This window comes from Harmonia axyridis, chromosome 2 (genome assembly GCF_914767665.1).
Source record: "Harmonia axyridis chromosome 2, icHarAxyr1.1, whole genome shotgun sequence".
NCBI lineage: Eukaryota > Metazoa > Arthropoda > Insecta > Coleoptera > Coccinellidae > Harmonia > Harmonia axyridis.
Window position 1 is genome coordinate 17,918,814 of NC_059502.1, and position 22,542 is coordinate 17,941,355.

A 22,542-nucleotide genomic window follows, 5' to 3' on the forward strand; every position below is an offset into this window, starting at 1 on the left:
GGTGCCTCAAACATGAAAAAAAAAATTATATTTTCAATGACTGCTCTGACAGCGACTATGATACTGAATCAGAGAGTGGAAGTAACTAAATATTATTGTGCAACATGTGGAGAAAGTCCTTTTCTCGCGAGTGTGGCACTCTCTGATTCATTATCACAGTCGCTGTCAGAGCTGTCATTGAAAATATAATTTTTTTTCATGTTTGAGGCACCAGCTGACGTATAATACACTATGCTATAGCCAGCTGATTGTATTTTTTCGTCTAGATATTGGGTTAGCTACAATTTGACAAATTTTCAGTTGGGAGGAAATGACTGAATGTATTTTTTTTTCTTCGTGTTTGGGGCTGTCGTCGCTCTCCCCCCCAGCAGAGTCGCAGCTGACGTTCACGAGGCTTTTTATTACTATTACCTGATGCATTCTACTAATTACCGTTTGAGAGGAACTTGGTCATGTATATCTGTTACTGGCTCCCGGACTACAAGTACAAACGTTGTGATATTTTTAAAAATGGAGGTGTGGTGACTCCTTACAACCCCGTTGGAGGTTGTGAAATATTCGATAGAAAACGAGTGCTCTAAATAATTGCTGAGAACACCTCACCAAAGAAGGAAATAACACACTCAATTTAAAAATTTGTGGATATACTTTTACCTAAATCCAACTGAAGAGCTCCCATCAAGCATAAATAGCATTTATCAGTGAGTGGAGTGATCACCAACACCCCAGAAGCACCCAGATATTCATAACCATAGACGTAACTGGCACTCGACATTTTAGCTACGCAGTCGTCTATTTTTTCATCCCAGTAATAACGTAACACCTTCAACCACTCGAAGCTGAAACTGTTAGGGAACGGATTTGTTTGAACGTGGTGAATTCAGTGTGTTGAATAGTGATTACCAATCATTGATTTTCTTTGCTACTATGTTGCTGAGAGTATCTCTTGCATGTACGTCTATGGTAATCAAAGCTATGAGAACGAGACGGGTGACTTTGGGTAGATTGCTTCTAATTAATACAGCCAAATCGTTGAGGTCCTGTTGAGTAAATGAATGAAATGCAATTTGTCGAAATACTTATTGTTGAAAGTAACAGTAAGTTATCATCATCTTAGGGAGCAGGTCAAAAAAGTATCTTACACTATAGTAACTGATATAACTGAAATTAACGTTGTGTTGAATGATACATTTTTTTTTAATATATTTTAGGTGACATGAACTCGACATTGGACAAATTTATTTGCCCTTCCGTAAGTGGCGCTGTGTAAAGAAATTACCATATATGTATGGAAAAGACAGAGAAATGATGTGAAGCTGTAGAAAACTTTGTCGATATCCTTCAAATGCAAGAGGCACAATCACTACAAGAATTGATACTCAGACCTTGAAGATTTTTCAAGATTGAGTGGAAACACCAGTATATCTACTTATGGCTAAAGAGAACTATATCTTATAATTCGAAAAAGTTTTTAGATGCCGTGAAGTACCTTCGATGAGTAAAAGTATTTGGGGGTTCTACCAAAAGTATTTTAGATATCTGGACTGTTACCGGATATGTTAGGGTTTTAATTTACTTAATTCATAAAAGAGCTGAAGAGGTACTTTCCCAGCATCTAAAATGTAACTCAAGAGTAATTAAGTACTTTTTTTGAGAAAGTAATGTTGCAACTGTATACTTTTCAAAAGTCTCCAAAAGATAAAGATACTTATGGAGGCTTCACAACAATGTTACTTGTTCAAATTTTTTTGCTACAGCGAAATATGTTTTGTCAGATATGAAGAAAACAACCTCACCCCAATACATTTTCGAAGATATAATTCAAGTTTCTTGTTTTTGTAATCATCTTTCACGTCTAGAACATCATGTACTCCTTTAGCCCACATAATCTGCGAAACTGCAAGAACGATTTGACTTGGATGCTTCGTCACCCAGTCTGTTCTCGGCCGTACTAAATAGTCACCCACGGCTGCTTTCATAATTCTCCTCAAAGAAGTCACCATAGCTTCTTCCACCTTGCTTAACCAATCTTCCACGTTTCCTCTCGCCTTGAGTCCTAAAAAAAATGCTTAGGCTTAGAATCACTATCTATCCTGAATTGAGCATTCTTGGAACAATTATTTAGAATCAATTCATTCTTTTGGGCATTAGAAAATGAAGGAATCAATTGGCTGAAAAACAGCCTTTCAGAACTGCCAACTATTTGATCTTTTGTTGTATTCAATCATGGGAGCTTTGACTATAACTTGGTGAGGATTGCTAGAACTGTGCTTCTTGAGCCGGCTACTTCATGACTTTTGCACAACAGAATGTGATTAGCTGTTTCTATTTGCAGAGTATGCAAATTTCAGTCTGAGAGTTCTTGAGCTCCTTTTGGTGAACTGCTTCTCTGAAGTGTTCACGGAATGGTTCAGTTCCAGCGGGTGTTACTAAGATGTCTAAAAACCAGGTGTATGAACTGATTAGCTTTTGTTTTGCCAATTTTGAGAATATTAGTTAAGCTTCGTTATGTCAACTGTAGGTAGCGCTATCAACAAATTAAGATTCTTGTTATTTATTATTTACGAGTTTTGTGCCATTATGTACCTATATGTATATCTCTCATTATAGTTATGATCTATGGAAGCAATTCTTGTAATTGAAATACCAATAAACTCTCTCTATTACAAATATTTGAATTCATTCCAGTAAACGTTTCGTGTTTTGTTTCACGACTTTGCACGATCATACTCGGTTACACGTCGCTTTTAATTGGTCAGTATCGGGTTTTAATTAATGTATCCAATCAAAAACAACGAAAAAAAGATCGAGAAGACAAGTATGACATTGCGGAGCCGCCACGAACTAAAACTAATATTTTCAATTTGGTCGAATGTCATTGCATTCAAAATTTGACGAGTGCATTCACCATGTTTTTAGACATCTTAGGTGTTACCAATGACACCATTTTTGCATGAAGATCAGATTTTTCATTGCTTTCAATACCAATATATCGTAGTAACCATAGTAGAGTTACTTTTTCTCTGATTTTGAACCATACCAAAATGCATGACTTGCTTTTCAGTTAACCAACAAAATTCAAAACACTTCGATGGTTACTAATGATCATTGTGAAGGGCTTTGGAACAATTGTAGGCATTTAATCTGAAGGTTTGGCTATGAGACTTGAATCAAATATTCAATATCATTATGTTTTCCAGACTAATTTAATATCTGTGATTGTTGTGATGAAATAAAAATTCAAAATGAGGCTGCATGAAAACAAGAGAAACAAAACATAGTTTCAACTAACAAGATGTGATTGCAATTAAGTGTCATACGTCTGAGAGTATCAGGAAATAAAGAAGATTTCATGATTTATACATCAATGTTTGTTTTGGGCCAAATCTCAAAATATCTGTAAAATAATGATAGATTCATATATTTGATTTTCACCATTGAAAATGTTATGAAGAATAACTCTTTTTACCTTTGGTTAAAGGAACTCTCTCGCCTTCTGGACTTAGCATTGCCATAATATCAGTCGTCAAAACCATACCAGACTTGCTCTTCTTGAGATTAGCCGATGGTGAGATTCTCAATTTGCTCTTGCTGACCACGGGAACGTCCTCTTCCTTCATACCAAATTCCAGCTTAGCAATAGCGTCGAAGCACTTTCTCAGATGTGGTTGTACAGCATGCGGATTTCTGGTCTGATGATAATTTGAAATGCAATAAGTGCCTACTATAGAAAAATCTAATTTTTGTCGTATACCTGTGCGAGAATATCCAGAAGCTCATCATTCGATAAGAAATAAAATCGGGGAAAGGCAACTCTCTTCGTCTCCAGATATGATTCCAAACATTTCATGATCTGTTCAAGCAGTGTATTGTTCTTTTGAAGGATCTCCAGTAAATTGGGATAATTGGCTGCTTCTAGAGAAAGGGGAACCTGAAATATCCGGTTACCTACTGATAATAACTTATGAGAAAATGTTGTAATAATCGGGAATTTGAGATTCTCGATTATTGGGTCTGGACGTCGCCAACGTGCGGTAGGTAGACGAGACCCTTTTCGAAGACGATGTAAGGTCAGGCACTTGACACTAGACTTGGTGGCGACTAATAAAGTGCGAAATTTATTGGTTCCCTATTTGTCCTATGTGTCAAATCTGGATGATGGAAATATTTTTGTACAAGTCGATACTTAGGTGCAGTCTCGACCTTAGGCGATAAGAATATAACTTATAAGGTGTTAAATATTAGTTGTATCGAAGTTTGTTGAGTGGTCTCCTTATGAGAATATTCGATCCGTGGGAAGAGAAAAACTTGGCAATTACGGAAAAAATCCAAGACGCTCTTTTTTTGAAGGTACGCCCATCGGGGGCGGGAAATAAGTTACCTTAGGCCAAATCATAGAAAAAGTAATCAGTTAGTTACGAGTAAGTTTCGAGGAGTCGAGGACAACTCAAGAGGAGTTCGTCGCGGAAGTTAGAGTTAGTGACGAGTAAGTTTCGGGAAACAGTTAGTCCCGGGGAGTTCAGGAAACTCAAGAATCGGTTCGGGAAGTAGTCGCGGAAATTAGGAAGTTAAGAGTCAAAGGTAGATCGTGGAAATCTAAGTTAGTAGAAGTTAGTCGATATAAGTAGTTTGGAAGATTAGGTTTGAAACGCAGTTGATAGTTTGAAAAAGTCAATAATAATATATTTTTTTTTGGTTCTGTCACGGGTCGATAGTAGATTCGGTAGATTTAAAGATTAGGCAATAACGGTATCGTTTCGCCAAAGTTCCGTGAAGTTCGAGATACATTTCGCGATAGTGGAGTATGAGAGTACATTTGAAGGATTATCCATCTAAGGAATTAACATTTTTTGTTTGTTTGTTCTGTCCAATGTTCTGAAATCTCCAGTAGTTTTGTGAAGTTTTAAGGGAATAAAAGAGACCTGTCAGTTTGAGGCAAGTCCTTCCGAAGATTAATTTTTGTTCAATTTTGGTTTAATTTTTTTGTTAGTAAAATTATAAAAGAGCTTATGCCTTTCAGTTATCACTAGACCTGTTCCCAAAAAAAAAATTCAGTTTAACACTAAGTCCTGTCCCTAGTGCGACAGGCCTAACCCACACTTTCTCTCTTAATAAAGGAGAAAGAATTTAATTAACATCTTTATAACACTACCACCCCTTGATCAGAGGAAATCCGCTCTTCCAATGATCACAAGAGGCGGTGGGTTAGTACAATGTCAATGGCATTCAAGTGGAAGATAATTTTGACTTATACTATATGTGATAGAAAAATTTGGATACTGACCTTGGCGGTCCTTCTCATCAATTCTTTCCAAGCCTTATCCACAATAAGAAACAATTTCGATTCTGCAGGCAGCTGCCTTTGTATGTCAGGAGCGGAGAAAATGACTTCTAGATACACCCAATTCTGTTGGCACATCAGCCATTCATCCTTGAAGAGAAAAAGCTCGATTAGTTTCTTTCATTATAATAATGTCAGATAAACGAAAAATTTCAGCACGAGTTCTTCGCATACATATTGCCAAATAGGGTTTTCAGTTATTTATTGAAAATACGATTAAAATACGGCCAAGACTGACAAGTCGTAGATGGTATTGAAAAGCATGCATGCTGGTTCTTAGGCCAGTCAGCCCCGGACATTTGCAAACTGGGTTCAGCTGTTTCTACCTCCTTTCCAAAGAGCCTGCATATCTTATCTGCTGACTTACCTATGCGGTACAATAGGTATTTGCACCGACAGTGTCCTGTCAGTTCTCTTTTATCTCAGTATAATTGTGAATCTATAAATTTTAGATGACAACTACACTGCGCAAAAAAATTTTTGCACATTCTGAAAATCTCAATTTTAATGAAAGTTAACTCTACATTGACTTTATAACTTATTTTTTATGTTCTCTCGGGAAGGTTTTGAACGAAACAAGACACATTAAATGCTAGAAAAATTCAGTATTTCACCGAATCTTATGTGAAAGAAGAGAAATAAACAATTTTCAAAATACTGGAATGCTGATAAGTGATTCAATACTTGGTATTTCCACCCCTTGCGTTAATTACAGCTCGGCAACGACGGTTCATACTCAAAATGAGTGATCTTAAAATGTTCTGATCTAACCCTTCCCAGATTTCTCTGAGTTGGATTCCTAAGTCATTAAGAGTAGCTGAATGATTTTCTGAACTTCTCAGCCTTCTATTGAGGTTGTCCCAAACCTGCTCAATCGGATTGAGATCTGGACTTCTTGCTGGCCATTCCATTCGAGAGACTTCAACCTCTTCAAGGTACTCCTGAACGATGCGCGCACGATGGGGTCTGGTATTATCGTCCATAAAAATGAAATTTTACCAATGTATGGGGCAAATGGCACTACATGCTATTCAAGAATGTTCCTTATATACCTATCAGAATTCATAGCTCCATTATCAACGACCACTAGGTCTGTGCGAGCAGTCAAAGATATTCCACCCAATAACCTAATCGATCCTCCCCCGAAACCAGTAGTATTCAGGAAATTGCACTGAGCATATCTTTCATGTGGACGTCTGTATACAAGGGAACGTCGATCACAATGGTAGAGGCAGATTCTAGACTCATCTGTGAAGAGAACTCTTTCCCAATCAGCCTCTTCCCAATGGATATGCTCTCTCGCAAAATCCAAACGCGCCCTTCGATGGGCTGGGGTAAGAGCTGGGCCTCTTGCCGCGACACGAGGCCTTAAATCATATTCTCTGAGGCAATTTCTTATTGTCTGAGTGCTAATTTGCACCCCATGAGTTTGCTCAAGCTGATTTTGAAGAAGGCGAGCGGTTGCAAACCGTTGTCTCAACGAAGAAACTCTCAAGTAACGTTCTTGAATGGCAGTTGTTACCCATGGTCTACCCTGTCCTGGTCTTCGGACATTCATACCTGTCTCCCTGAATCGCTGCAACATTCTGGACACACTTGTATGGGAAACTCCAAACCTTTCTGCAATTCTTGTGTATGTCCACCCTTCTTCTCGCAAAAGTACCGCCTGGGCACATTCCTCTTGGGTCAAATTGCGTGTTTCGCGTTGCATAGCGATGGAGTGTAGAAAATCAACGAAAGAAAAACTATTGATCACTAGAATTGATCGGGAACAACTGATTTCAGAATGGAGCCAATACATTCAAAATCTGATAATCTCATCTTTTTTTATTCCTGCTGGGAAAAAAACATCTGTATTCAAGAAAAACGTCGAAAATGGATAACGTATACATGCATAATTCTGATAAAAATAATTATCATTGAGAACACCTTCAGTTGTAGAATAAATTTGAGATTTCCATAATGTGCGTTAATTTTTTTGCGCAGTGTATTTTATTAAGAGCACCTTTACTGATTGATTTAGAAACTCATTCCTTACCATTATTATCACTACTTCCTTACCAAAGTTTTGGAGAACCTGTCTAAGAATTTTGCCCATTCGTCCACTCTTGACTTGATAGGACCTACATGACGAGATGCAGATATCGTATTGACGTTTATATTGCTCTCGTCCAAAGTAGCTTGAACCTCCTCTGTTGAACCCAGGATGTAGACATCTTTCGAATCCTTGTGAGGTACAACGATGAACTCCAATGTTTTCCATGATTCTTCCACCTAAAATACAATCGCTGAAGTTTAGTTTTACGTTTGAGTTAGAGTTTCAACGGATTGACATTCCCAGTATCTCGAAAGCATGTGCTTGCTATGAAGATAGGTGTGAATTGGATAAATTGACACAATTTGAGGGATGCTGGTGTCAGAACAGAACAGTTATGAAGAAAATTCGTAATATCTTCTCTGACCTTTCTGAGCAGTGACTCCAATCCTGCCTCGCTGCTTGCTTGCCCTGCCACTTCTTGTAGTTCGTTAGGATAGTTGAAGCATTTCAAGTTCTCCAACACTTCCAACGTCACCACATCATCAGGTTTGAACTTATGGTTGAGTATGGTTTCGATCTTGATCCAGTGCCTTTGTCTTAACGCAGGATTCCTCAAATAAGTGATGACAGCCATCTGGAAATATTCAATATTATAATTAAAATTTCAACAATACTTGTCACAAAATTCTTTGAGTTTTCCTAACTAGAACATGCTAGTTGTCATGGAGTTCATGGAAGAAATAATTGACATCGATCGACAATTGTGAAAAAATATTCCTCATGAAATATTTTTCTTACCTTATCCTTCATAAGTTCTACATCGTCTTTCAACTTTGGCACGATGAGGTTCCTTGGTAGACCTTTTTCTAGTTGGTTAACACTCTTGACGTTCTTTGCGATGTAAGCATTCATATCGTCTACATTGAGGTTATTGAAATCACAATGATACCATTCGTCGATTGTCTTTGCCCAAGAATCAACTGATTCCCAAAGGAGAAGCCTCAGCTTAACATCGTTCTGGACCTCGTCAAGCATGTCAAATCTGGTTACTTCCATCTAACAAATTATTTCGTTGATGAATCATTAATAAGCTAGGTTCTAAAAAACTCGAGTGGAAATCTTATAAAGGGTTTTTTTAGAGCTATAGAACTTTAAATTGCAATAAAACAACGATGAATTATTCGATTGACACGAATTTTATTTATCCGCAAGATAACCTTGTGGCATTACATTTTAAATATGATCTCTGGCATATGACCGCCACGGCTGACTCGGATGTAGTCCAATCTGGACGTCCAATTTTCCATTACTTTTTCCAACATTTGTGGCCGTATATCGGCAATAACACGGCGAATGTTGTCTTCCAAATGGTCAAGGGTTTGTGGCTCATCCGCATAGACCAATGACTTTACATAGCCCCACAGAAAGTAGTCTAGTGGTGTTAAGTCACAAGATCTTGCAGGCCAATTCACAAGTCCAAAACGTGAAATTAGGCGGTCACCAAACGTGTCTTTCAATAAATCGATTGTGGCACGAGCTATGTGACATGTTGCGCCGTCTTGTTAAAACCACAGCTCCTGGACATCATGGTTGTTCAATTCAGGAATGAAAAAGTTAGTAATCATCTCTATACCGATCACCATTGACTATAACGTTCTGGCCATCATCGTTTTTGAAGAAGTACGGACCAATGATTCCACCAGCCCATATAGCGCACCAAACAGTCAGTTTTTCTGGATGTAACGGTGTTTCGACATACACTTGAGGATTAGCTTCACTCTAAATGCAGCAGTTTTGTTTGTTGACGTAGCCATTCAACCAGAAGTGCGCTTCATCGCTAAACAAAATAAAATGGACGTAGTGCGCGATACATATTCCGCACAGAACCATTATTTTCGAAATAAAATTGCACTATTTGCAAGCGTTGTTCAAGCGTGAGTCTATTCATGATGAATTGCCAAACCAAACTGAGAATAAATCACTTAACAGCTGTTAAATCGGTCGCCATCTTGAACAGTATTGCCAACTTAAAGTTATATACCTCGAAAAAAAAACACCCGTTACAAGGTGTCCCAGGAAGCATGCGACTAACGGATACCATGAATGAAGGTCATCATGGAGGATTCATATCGAAGGGTTTCAATCGCCTGAGTCCCTTCGTTTGGGATATACAGGGTGAAACTTCACAGTTCAATAACTCGATAACAAATCGACCGAATAATTTCAAATTTTGAAGTATTGACACCCTTTACTATCAACTTCCTTCAATATTTCTGAAATCGAATGAATCGGAACCGAACTAGGAAAAATTAATACTTTCGATTTTCTTGAATATTGGATCACCCTGTATGAGAACATTATGATTTTTTCGTTTTCGTAAATACAAAGAATTATTTCATAATAAAAATTTTAAATCTCTGTTCGGCACCGTCATATCAAACAACATTCCCTTTTGAATGAAATTTCATAGGTAATAAATTTTGCAGTGTTTCATCCTTCACGCATGCCTTCCTTAAATTTTTCTCAAATTGAAAAAACAGAACCGGACAGCAAATTTTAGACTATATTTCTGCTGATATCGGATAACCCTGGACGTGAACATTAAGGTTTTTTTTAATTTTTCTAAACTACCAGTAGTACCAGTGGTCCAAAAAACAAGTTTTGAAGAGAAGCGGGTACTGTTCCAAAGAAAAATTATCCTGTGAATTTGCATTCAACATTATATGTATTATCACTTGATGAGAACTTCGAATTGAAATATCTATGCCCAATTGAAGTTGAATATCTTGTGAAGGGAAGGTGCTATGAGAAGAAAAAAACTTGAAAAAATCAAACTTTAACAGGGTGAAAAAAAAGCGTTTGCGAGTTCATAGAATTCTTTTCTCAAAATGATACGAGGAATCCGTCATAATCTTATGTACTCCCAATTTAGGAAAACCCTGAATACCTACTGACAAATTTCAACTTTTACTCGAACAGAAATTGTTGTCTTACTCACACGGAACTGCTTCTGGTAAGATTTATATTCATTTGCCTTATTCATACACTTAGTCAGACGCTCATTGAGGTCATTTAAAGCTTCTGTGACCACAGCCATATTAGATTCTATGTCATACAACCAAGGTTCCTGAAAATGAAACAATACGTTGAAAAATTTCCTGAAATATCTTGGGTTTCGAAACATTTAATTCAACTTCTGGTTGACAAGCGAATTAGATTTCTAAAACTTCGAAGCACAATAGACTGAAATTTTTGTATATGTTTATTGTTTATTTGTAAGTTTGGCTTTTTTCAGAATGTAAAAATCATTTATAGCATACCATGCATTCATCTTTAATGACTCCAACTTCTGATATCAAAACGCTGATGTCTTTATTCATGGTGACGGTAAATTTCCTGATGATCATTGTTGTGTCTTCTATTTTTTTGTCGACCAGATTCCTAAGCACGCCCAACTGTACGCTGAGTCCTAAATATGCGTTCAACTCTTCGATAGCTACGGAAATCTGATATTCTTCCAGCATATCGTACAATTCCTTACAGTAATCCGAAACGATTTCCATATTATCGACCTTTTCTGTGGCCCTCTCTACATACTCGAGATACTCTACGAAGTCTAAAGTTTGAACAGGATCTTTTTCCAGGAAAGCCATCGCATCTTCAACCTCTATTGACAGGTTGTCCACCTTAGTTTTGCCGATCCTTGAAAATAGGTTTCACAGATTTTAGAATTTTGTAACTTATCTTTATTCAATTGATATTTACCAAGGTATTGTTTCTTCAACCAATTCTAATAGTTTCGTAGGAGCTGGTAGCGCAGTTTTCTTCAAATATGACAAGTCGACTCTGAGGATACCCAAATCCTGAGAATCAGCCACACCCTCGATAACTTTTATTTCTTCGTGATACTTATCAAGCCATTTTCGAAATGATTCCAGATCTACAGAAATCCAAAATATCAGTACGGTAGAGCGGTGTGACTTTGCCAACGGAGGTGACTTTGCTGAACTGCCTTATATTTTAAGTTTCACTTTGTTTTCGTAAAGTTGGCAATATCTTACAGAAATCACGAATGGGAACCTTTAACCACACTATACAGGGTGGCCACTTTTTCAATGGGATTGTATTGGTACCTTATAAACCATACGAGTTAGAAGGTCGGTCAAATGGAGAAAAAATTGAATTCATAGAAGCATTGTCAAGCAGTTCAAACAAATCGAGATTATCAGGGCCGGTTTTCGAGATATCATAAGAAAAGTAAATTCTATCATTTTGATTTTTCTTTTTTTCTCACTTTATTTCAAATATTATCAAATAATGTTACAGGAATTTTTTATTCGACAGTAAAATATCCTCAATTTTACGTAATCAGATTTCGTATCCAACGTTTCGTACTCTCTGGACCACCCCCAACCTCATTTTTTTCAATACGGACCTGCATATTTTATGACACTTTTCAAAATGACTTTTAACGCTTAATTCAACGATATATCATACAATGTCATTCAAACTTGATATTCAGGGGATTTTGACCCTTATCCAAATTTCTTTGGGTCGAATCTGTATTACATTTAGGTACCTTTAGTTTAATTAACAACATGCACGAAATCTGATCACGCCAAATTGAGAACAATTTACTGTCTAATAAAAAATGCTTGTAACATTTTTTGATAATATTTGAAAAAGAGTGGGAAAAAAAGAAAAATCAAAATGACAGCATTTACTTTTCTTATGATATCTCAATAACCGGCCCTGATAATCTCGATTTGTTTGAACTGCTTCATAATGCTTCTATGCATGCAACTTTCTCTCCATTTGACCAACCTTCTAACTCTTATGGTTTAAAAGTTACCAATACAATCCCATTGAAAAAGTGGCCACCCTGTATACCCTGTATACATGTTGCAACCGTCGCAGTCGTCTGGCGTACTTTGAATGGTGTGCTACGGTATGTTATGTGAGCGGGTAATTTTTTAACGTGAGTATATATGCGAAATACTAGGAGTTGTGCAGAAAATATGGCGAACAGTACATCGAAATATATTTAGCAGCTTACTCAATATTTATTAAACATAACGTTAAAAAAACTGAAAACATTTGGTTGAGAGGATTTCGACATTTCGGGAAATTTTTCTATTGTGGCCCTTTGGCGGGAGAAATTGCCACATAACAAATTTGTTTCTCCTGTTTTATTTTGAGGCACAATGGGTCGTTGATACAAAAAGGAGTTGGATGCAAGGAAATATAGTAATTATACGGAAAAACCACTAATCCGAGCAATCAATGCAGTTCGAAATGAAAACATTTCAATACAAACAGCTTCCGAAGTGTACAACATTCCCAGAACTCTTGGAATAAAATTAACAAAAGATATATGGGCAAACACGGAGGCATTAGTGCACTAATATATACCGCCAGCACTTCATTAAATTGCCAAAAAACGCATTTTTAAGGCATTGGCAAACTCGCACCGATTTGCGGGTCACTTTGCCAAATTTTTAAAAATAAAAAAAAGAAGTGTGCACCTTCTCATCTGATTGTAACTACAGCAGTCGACAACTAAAATGTTCAAATTAAACATACTTTGCACAGGACTCATTTCACAAAAAAACGAAAAAGTTACACCAAGAAAACTATAAAAAGTAGTGCAAAGTCACACCGCTCTAAGGTATCCTCCAAGATTATCTGTATAATTCGTAGCATAATCTTGAAAATATATACGTGACCTCAGTCGGAGTTGAGATTTTAGATGTTGATATGATTCCAATTCCATTTCCATTTTCCGAAGCCATAAAAGATTCAAGAAAAATATTGGAGAAGAAATGCTCAATATTTCCGTAACAACAGATGTAATAAATTTGGATTAGATTCAGCGTGACCAATTTTATGTTGATAGGGTCATTAGAAATAGAAGATTAGAGCAAAATACCGAAAAAAAAAATTTCAATGAAATCAGATCGCAGTAAGATGAGATAAGTAAATATAAAATAATAATTTCAAGCTTCATGCCGAATTATTGTTCAAGCAGAATATCGAAAAAATGAAGGAATCAATGGAAAAAATTCAAATTTTACAGGGGGTGATTGCCCAGGTCATTTTATACAAAAAACTAATCATGAACATAGCTCCGCAAAAACTTCGTTACCGATCTACAGCGTGTTTAAATTCAATTAAAAAACAGTGAAATTAGATAAAAACATTTTTCACAAGCCATTTGAAAAATGACTCTCATCCAAAAAATTCTTAAAATCTTTGACATGAATTTTTGTCATCCCCTTTTATTCTTACAGTTATATCGAATGGGGACCTACTTCTCTCATCGATAATAGTTTTGTCTTCAGTTTCCATGTCGTCAGTGTAGAATTCCATCAAATCCTGGAACCGGTCACAGTAATCCTGGGCTGCTTGATAATTCCTCCCGATTAAATTATAGTAGTATTGTCTGGATTCTTCTAGTTCATCATCGCAACTTAGGTAGAAAAATAATGTTGGTCCGAATCCGCAAATCCTATCTTCTGTTTTCCCATTTATGATTGGACTGAAAACGAAACATTTTTATGGTATTGGTTTTGAAGATTTTTAAGAAGTTGATATCTGTTTGAGTGGAGGGATACCAACAAACTTGGAGAATATATATAAACAGGGTGATTCACCGCTATAGCCTCTTAGATGTTTATGGAATACAAATTATAATTTTATGTGATGAAAATTTGCATATTGGGATTTGAGTAAGATGCATAGAATACCGTGTGTGTTTACTGATTCGATTTTTGAGAGACCCACCTGTTGCTTTGGTGGTCTGCTTCACCAGAGCGTTGTAAGGTGGCGCTCTTTAAAATTTTTCGAATTCCCGCATCTGCCTGGTGCCGTTCAAAAAGGAAATACTGATTTTAGACACTGCAAACATTCACAATAAATTACAATTCAGTTCATATAGAATTTTTACTCAAATGAATGGAATATAATGACAGACCATAGAATATAAAATATTATTGTTCTATACTCAATGAATGCTCTAATGAATGCATTAATTATGAGTTTTGGTATTTATTTACCTAATCTGTAGCGAAGATTAATAAATATTTGATAAACTGTACGACACACTAGTAACAACCTGTATATTGAAAGCAAAGCAATTGTGGGCTCATATTCATGAAACTTTTTTTTCTCAAAATTATCCAAGTAATTTTTCATTTTCCTTCGTAACTCTTATTTGAGAACACCCAGTATAAAGTAAGAACAACGGAATTAGTAACAACAAAAATTATTTCGAGTAATTTGGTTCAAACTTCATCATCAATCTTCTTTTTCTAACATTACAGATATGAATAAAAGTTGTCGTCGAAAAATTTTTTTTCGATTATCTCTCCCCAAGAAAAAAAAAGATCTACGCCCTTGGTTCACAAGAGTCGAGAATTGAGAGAAATGTCAAAAGTAAACGATGTATGCGCCATCTGAAACTGACCGCGATCTCTCGAAATCAAGTAGGTATAAATCTGAAAAATCTCCCGTTTTGTCTGAAAGTTTTACAGGTATAAGTAGACACACCAGGTTTTCTATGCATCTTAGATTTGAGGTATTGATCTTTCTCCCTAAATTATCTTGAGACCTTCGGGTTATACCGGAAACTGGCTACTACTCATTTTTAAATGCCACACCCAGTATATTTTTGCATCATTAGATAGCTTACCTGATGATAAATGAACGTATGGAAATTAGGCGTGCCAAGAATGAACTGAAATTGATCACAGAAATGATTTGATCGAGCAAATCACCACCATAATTGTTTCATGAATCCCACCATAAGCTTAGTAATATCATTTATTTGTTTAATTTAATTTGATTCATTCAATGTATCGAATAATCGAACATATCTTTTGAATCGAGCTTTATTTCTGTTTGATGAGAAGGGTTTTACTATTTGCAAATCATCTAAGTACGCTATACGGTAATTTTCGTTCAATTTTGTTATTATCATTATTATTATTTTTTTATATATTACAGATAATAATTGTTATAAATTACTATTTGATTTCCCAATCATAAACCGCATGGATTTCATATAAATTTATCGATAATATTAAATTACTGAGAAGATACAATATTCTCGAATTTCCAAGAAATAAAATTATTGTTTCACAAGATAAAAACAAAACTCACCAAGTGAAACAATTAAAACATGGATCAACTATGAACGACTTTATTGAAGTAGTGTGTTCTCTCCACATATCCTCCACTTGTGTAAGGATATTTAGGGTTACCTCCAAGGAAGGATCGATCGTCAATGAGCTTGGTTTCAGAAAGAAATGAATGAAGAAGAACGGTGACTGAAACAAAGAGAAAATACCAATTCTTGCACATGTCATGTAATAGTCAACAGATACATTACATACATTTGTTAATTTCAAATATAAATAAGACTGCTAGTTACTCATTTAAATAAACTGAAGTTAAATCGAGCTTTACATACTTGAGGTGCATCTGGTGGTCTGGGTTTTTCCAAGATAACACCGAGATTATCTATCTCCACAATTTCTTCTTTAGAAGGTAAAAATTTGATATGTCTCTCCAAACTTTCATTCATCTGATCGAGGGTTTTTGCTAGTAATAAATGAAGCATATTTATCATCATATAGTCAGCCAATATGATATAGCTGAAAATAATGAAATAATAATAATACATTAATAAATTGAAATTCGTGGTTCAGTAAGCTATTTGTAAGCCATCACCCTCTAAGTAGATCTACATAATATGTATGTAATATCATATAATATGAATATAATATTAATATTTAGTTAGATAAATGTAGATTGTAGTTAATCCCTCTAATACATCTATAGTAGATTACCTAAGAATTATATTTTCAGAAATGTAGTTTCTGAATCAATACGTGATGTATTTTCATTTTATGTAAGGATATTACAATAAAATTTGGTCACCAAAATTGTAGTCATTTCTATTTGGAAGTCTCAAGTTTGGCGAATGTAATATGTATATTTTTAATTTATAATACATTGCTGGCTTTAATGAAAGCAAAAAGATAATACTCCCTTTAATTTATTGTTCTATATTTATCGAATCGAATTGAAGTTATGAGGATCGTAAAAAGATAAATAAATAAGTTTTTCTTACCAACTCAAACGCTCGCAGAATTTCTTCTTGTTAGCCTGTTCGATATAGGACGATTTTTGTACTCTCTTTTTCCTATCTAAAAATTTTTCATTTTACACTGAAATATTATTGAAGAGAATGTATCATCACACCTTTGCCTTCAAACACTGTCTCGTCTATAACGAAGCCCTTTCCTAATAATGCTCCGTGACAAGCATTGAATATAATATCTTTTCCAAGAACCCTGAAGTTCCTAATTTTTTTAACAACATTTTCCATTTTGAACATCTGAAAAAAAATAATTTTATTCAATCGAATAGCAACAAATTATTGCTATTTAGGTACCCCTATCACTTCACTCAATAAGTATCGGCCACCTTCAAGAGTAATACATGAATAATAATAATAATATGGTTTATTCTGTAAGCTACAGGGTGTAAACATATAATCACAGAGGCGTGAGCCTGTACGTGATTTCTAAATAAATAAAATATAATACAGTAGCCAGTATTCAAATAATTCCACAAATCAAAATCAATTTCGAATAACATATCTGAACTAAAAGATATAAAATCAACAAAACTTAAGATTACATCATCCACAATCATGGTCACTGATGAGTGCAAATTTTATACATACAATATATCTCTAACACAAGCTCATTCTTTACTGCAAGTTACGTCAATATATTTACATGGACTCCAAATGATTCTCTATCTTTTCAATACCTTTTCCGTAGTAAGATTCGTCTTTGCTTTCTCTTCTCAATAGGCTTCAAATTCGGTAATAAGTTCATTCTAGCCAAACTACCTTTTAATCGTTGTTTTCAATGGAGAAGAGTTTGAATAACATTTATCAAGCCATTCCTTGGCATGCACCGTATGTTTTCCCATCGAAAAAACAATATTTTTTCAATACACGAAACTCGTTTTTGTCCATTTTCAAACAACAACAAATAGTGCATTCAATATCTATGTTCCGAAATTTTGATACTTATCTTTTGAAGCCTGGTAGAAAAAAGTGGTTTGGTACTGGCAGAGCCATCTGGGAGCCAGATCCGAGACTTATTGAGTGGTGTGATAAATAATAATCATCAGTTGAAGGAAATAATTCTGATCTCACATACCTGATCCTCGACGAAATAAAATAACCAACGATTTTCAATATCTGACGTATCAACGAAAGTTGTATCATACATATTGACGCACATCTCTTGTAGATTCAGCAGCCCAGTGCGCAACGTATTGTTGAGTATGAAAAGATTAGCTTCTATATAGTTACGGGCTGTTGTGAATTTCCTGGAATGATATTATATATTAAAAAGTATTAATATCCATAATCTTCATTAGTGAATCTCAAATATACAGGGTGTTTCCAAATTAGAGGGGAACCCTGGAGGACGTGTTAGTGTGACTCATTTGCTGTGGTTTGAGCCATATTTAGAGATAACTAAATATCAATAGTTAACAAGATATTTGAGTTCTTGTGATTTTCAAACCTTACTTCATGATTTGTCAATTTTTTCTACGTTGATCAAATTTGATCATAATTTTGGATTATTTTCATGGCCAGCGAGAAGTCCGGATCTATCACCGTTAGAATAGACGAAACAGCGAGAAGATTGAGAGTAAATTTCAGGCGGAAAGTAACAAGAAATAAGAAAGAGTAGCAATTCAATAATTTATGAATACATTTTTCACTGAAATTTTGGGTTTGATTGCAATAAAAAAATATTTAATTCGTTACTTTCCTTTCTTTGCTTTTTTCCCCTTTCAAATCAAAATCTGCTGAAACAAAACTATTGCCTGCATTCTAAAGAAAACTTTTTTAGGAAATAAAGAAGGAATTTGGCAAGTTTTTGTCATACATAAATTATGGAATTCGAAAGTTGCAGGCAAATTTAATTAGGAATTTACATTTTTTCATCATATATCAACTTTCAAATTATACTAATTTTTATTCAAGATCTAATGCAGAATAGTTTTGCTTTTTTCATACATATCATATCCTTCTCTGATGAAAATATTCAAAATTTAAATCAAACTTGATCAACATAGAAAAAATTGACGGAAAATGAAGGTGAGAAATTTTTTTAAAAAACACAAGAACTCAAGTATCTCTGAAACTGTTGATTTTCGGTTATCAATAAATATGGCTCAATCAGCTGCATGATTGTTACTAAGACCCCCTTCAAGGTTCACGTCTAATTTGGAAGCACCTTGTATAAAAATAAACAAAACATCGTCACAAAATTAGACTTGTTCCAGTGAATATTATTGCGATAAATTCATTTGAGGAGAATTGTTTCATTGGCCGTCATGTCCACTTCACCTCACTCTCAATTCTCATTAATTAATAAACTAAACTGTCATATTCATCTTCAGTTCTGAAACAATTCTCACCTGAATATTATCAATTTTCGCCAGACATTGAAGCCTTTCCACATCCGAAAATAATAAAAGGACTTGATGCGCATCAGTCTGCAATACATATCGTATTCTGCTTCCCATTTATCCAGGGAAGTGTATATGGCATCGTTTCCTATTTGTTGCATCACGCCTCTACTGCTCATAGTGAAAAAATTCATCTTGTCTACTTCTGGGAAGGTAACGATCCTAGAGGAATAGCATGAAATGAAAATTTATCACTAATAATTGAAAATTATTTATAATTTATCATTATTGTTAAATAATAATTATTTATTAATCCATTTTCAATTGATTGATTATAATTGATTATTAACTGATAATAACTTTTTACAATTAATCATTTTTAATTATTTATATGGGGAACTATAAACAAACATTCTTTAAAAATGTCTTCAAAATGTGCTTATTGCTGCTGATGAAAATAATAATAACAATAAACTTTATTTGCAGATAATATACAAAAGAAAATAACCAAACAATCAAAGAAATATATATATCCAACCAATAATTTTATCTGCAAAAATGAGACTTACGACAGTAAGACTGTTTATATGTAAAGTTCCCAAAAGTTCACCAAGAATAAAAAAAAGATTCCAGCACTTAGCATATAGTTGGATACAAAAAAAAATTATTCTCTCTTGTACATCTAGTGAACTTGAATATAGAATTTGAAAAAAATTAATAAATCCTTCTTTTCGTAGCATGTAACACTAAGTCAACTTTAGTGTCTGAAAATGACAACATCGACAGTGATGAATCCAGACAATTTACTCTCGGGGGGGAATTTTAATATCTAGCGGAGGCTTAGACAAAAAAAATAGTTTTGATTTTGAGAGATAGACTTTTTCTTCGGGGGCCACCTATTGGTTATACTCTGGGGGGTATTACCCCTCGGGCACCCCTCTGGATTCAATACTGAACATTGTTAGCGAAATGATTCCTCGAACGCTTATGAAGGTTCTGTGGATTATAGTGTAACTACTACAATTTCAGAATAATATTATTTCACTCAATAAACTTGACACGTCTTCCTAGTGTGCAAATATCAGAACGCACGTCCAGCTGAGCGTCAACCTTAAGGGGAAGTATTATAAAGGATGGTTGACTGTCAGTTGAGTACAACCGAGAGTCAACGAATAAATATGAGGTTCTCATCGAATGCTCTCAAATACCTAGGTGAGGCCGCTATTGGTGAAAGAACGTGCCGAAAGTGGTTTCAACGCTTCAAGAACGGTGATTTTGACGTCGAAAAATCTTTATAATACCCGCTCTTAGAGGTGCCAAAACTTAACTCACTTCAGGGCATAAGGTGTGTAGAGCTCTGATGACTTTGGCACTGCGTAAGTCAAGTAGATAAAGGAACCATCTGTTGTATCCCTCATCCTCTCGATGAGTTCTTTCTGATCTACAACGCTGGACACTTTGTGATGAGGCAAAGGAAAATGATCTCGTTTAGGTTCCTCGTACATTTCATGGTACGATGGAGCTAAATCTGAAAGGTGGAAATAATAGTAGAGCTGTTCCATTGAAGATTTCAGTTAGATATACAATAAAATTTGATCGAAATCACGAACTTTACTTTTTGGACGTAATATGTGTGTATTCAACTATATGAAAGCTTTCCTGGGAGGAAAATATTCTATTTCAATTTTATTGTTGAACACATTAATTATAATAATTTGGATTTTCTTGAGAATTCCCAGAGAATTATGTGCAATTTTTTTGTCGAAATTGGTAGCAGATACATTAAAACTTTTTTTTTACATTTCATTGAACTACCAGTGGACCACCAAAAAAATTCTAAAAAAAAATGCAGACACTGTTCCAAAAAAAAATCAATCATCAGATTTGTAATCGAAATGGCATATCACGTTATGTAAACTCTATAGAAATATATGCTTTATTTCAGTAGGATATCTTATGAAGAGCAGATGCTATGAGAAAAACTCGAGAAAAATCGTACTTCAACACCTCATATCTCGAAAACAATGCTTTTGCGAAATCATTTTTGGAGGATTTCTTTTCCAAAACTTATCCGAGGAATCTCACATTTTCGATTGTACCTCCAATTTAGGAACACCTCTTACACTCTCATTTTTCCATTCAATGAAACCCCTAGTCAAAAAGGCTTATGTAATGTTATGAATAAGCTGAATTAGTAAAAAAAAAATCTCACGTTTTGATCTCTCAGTTAGTGAATCAAACGAAGACATCCTCTCGTCATGAAAATGTCTAACCAAAGCCATCCTCTTAGCGGCAAATCCTGTCTAAGGAAAAAGAAATATTTAAATTAAATTTGTACTTCTCAATACCATCACTTACCAATGGTTCGGCTTGTTTTTTCTTGAATTCAATTTTTTCCAATAACTTTCGATGTGGGATGTGAAAAGGTATAACATGTCTGGCCCTGAATGCAAAATTATTGAAAAAGTGAATAAAAATAGAATAAAAAAAGAAAAAATAGTGTTTCGTAGGTACACATATAGCACATTGATCAACGGAAGAGGATCACTATGAGGAAATGATCATATATCCATAGAACCAGCAGACATCAGAAATGATGCAGAAATCATGTGAAGTACCGGGAATTTTTTAAAATCCAAAAATTGTGATCCCTTTAAAAGACGCTAGTTTTATCTTAAAATTTTCCAACATTGGGCTCATCAGTATTTCTAGTCATGTTATCTTGGACTATACGTTAGAAAGAGCATAACATCTTCTGTACTAGCCCTGATAGGGGGTGGTCTCATCACACCCCATTTTCAGAAAAAAAACTGATTCGAATGAAATGAATATATTTTTATAAGAAACTGTTGAACCTATGTAGAGAAATCCAAATTTCTGTTTATGGCTGTTTTTAATTTTTGTGAGTGGAGATATTATAACTTTGTAGTTTCCATATTTTCAATTACCCATTATAAGAATATGTTCAAACAACCTGAAGTTTGCACTCAGTGAGCACACAAGTTAACTTCAATTCTCATCCAAAAAGCATTCTACCTCAATTCTATTTTTAGCTTACCTTTTAAGTGTTATTGGTGGTCTACACATCAGTCTTCCTCCCACATCAGGTGCTTTATCCACTTTTGTTTCCGTAGGTTCTTGCTTGTCTTTTGAGGCTCGTTTCCTTTTAACGATATCCCCTCCACCACTGGAATCCGGCTCCATATTTGTACTTATTTTTACTAATTATATCCACTAGATATAAGCATAAAATTATTCTGGATTACTTCTTAGATATTTAAAATCGATCTGTCGCCATGACAGCTTGCTGTTTGATCAAATTGATTCAGAATATAGAATGGGGTAACTCTGGGACCGTATATACGACATCAAAAACAGGCATTCAGTTTTAAATTATGGTTTAACAACAACGAAATACTTTGCATAGTTCTTCTGTATTTGATATTCTCATTGTTGGCATTATTGTTGTTCATTTGTAATTTTCCAGAATTATTTAAATAAATAAATAATGAACGTCCTTATTCAGGAAATAAATTGACCAATATATTAGGCTGTCCTGACATCAAGTCGAAAATTTTCTCAAAATTCCAGATGGTGTGAACCTTTAATAATTGAAAAATCTGTTCATCGTTCTATTCGACTCTTTTGGTATTCATCT

At 34.9% G+C, this 22,542-nt stretch overlaps 1 protein-coding gene across 1 annotated transcript in view; it reads right to left on the reverse strand.

Annotated features, from left to right (window-relative positions):
- The window catches only part of LOC123672089 (dynein axonemal heavy chain 6), a 65,930-nt gene extending 43,531 nt beyond the window's left edge, over positions 1–22,399 (reverse strand). The window contains exons 1-23 of the mRNA XM_045606071.1: positions 21,943–22,399; positions 21,243–21,327; positions 21,097–21,187; positions 20,217–20,412; positions 18,894–19,106; positions 17,618–17,789; positions 16,644–16,779; positions 16,513–16,588; positions 15,850–16,033; positions 15,540–15,706; positions 13,691–13,917; positions 11,145–11,319; positions 10,700–11,081; positions 10,378–10,506; positions 8,178–8,435; positions 7,804–8,013; positions 7,403–7,615; positions 5,285–5,431; positions 3,755–3,931; positions 3,470–3,692; positions 1,797–2,056; positions 904–1,040; positions 655–845 (exon numbers count right to left, since the gene is read on the reverse strand). Of these exons, the coding sequence (XP_045462027.1) occupies positions 655–845; positions 904–1,040; positions 1,797–2,056; positions 3,470–3,692; positions 3,755–3,931; positions 5,285–5,431; positions 7,403–7,615; positions 7,804–8,013; positions 8,178–8,435; positions 10,378–10,506; positions 10,700–11,081; positions 11,145–11,319; positions 13,691–13,917; positions 15,540–15,706; positions 15,850–16,033; positions 16,513–16,588; positions 16,644–16,779; positions 17,618–17,789; positions 18,894–19,106; positions 20,217–20,412; positions 21,097–21,187; positions 21,243–21,327; positions 21,943–22,088 (4,195 nt within the window). The 5' untranslated portion in view covers positions 22,089–22,399. The remainder of the gene's footprint in view (positions 1–654; positions 846–903; positions 1,041–1,796; positions 2,057–3,469; positions 3,693–3,754; positions 3,932–5,284; positions 5,432–7,402; positions 7,616–7,803; positions 8,014–8,177; positions 8,436–10,377; positions 10,507–10,699; positions 11,082–11,144; positions 11,320–13,690; positions 13,918–15,539; positions 15,707–15,849; positions 16,034–16,512; positions 16,589–16,643; positions 16,780–17,617; positions 17,790–18,893; positions 19,107–20,216; positions 20,413–21,096; positions 21,188–21,242; positions 21,328–21,942) is intronic.
- Positions 22,400–22,542: the final 143 nt, after the last annotated feature.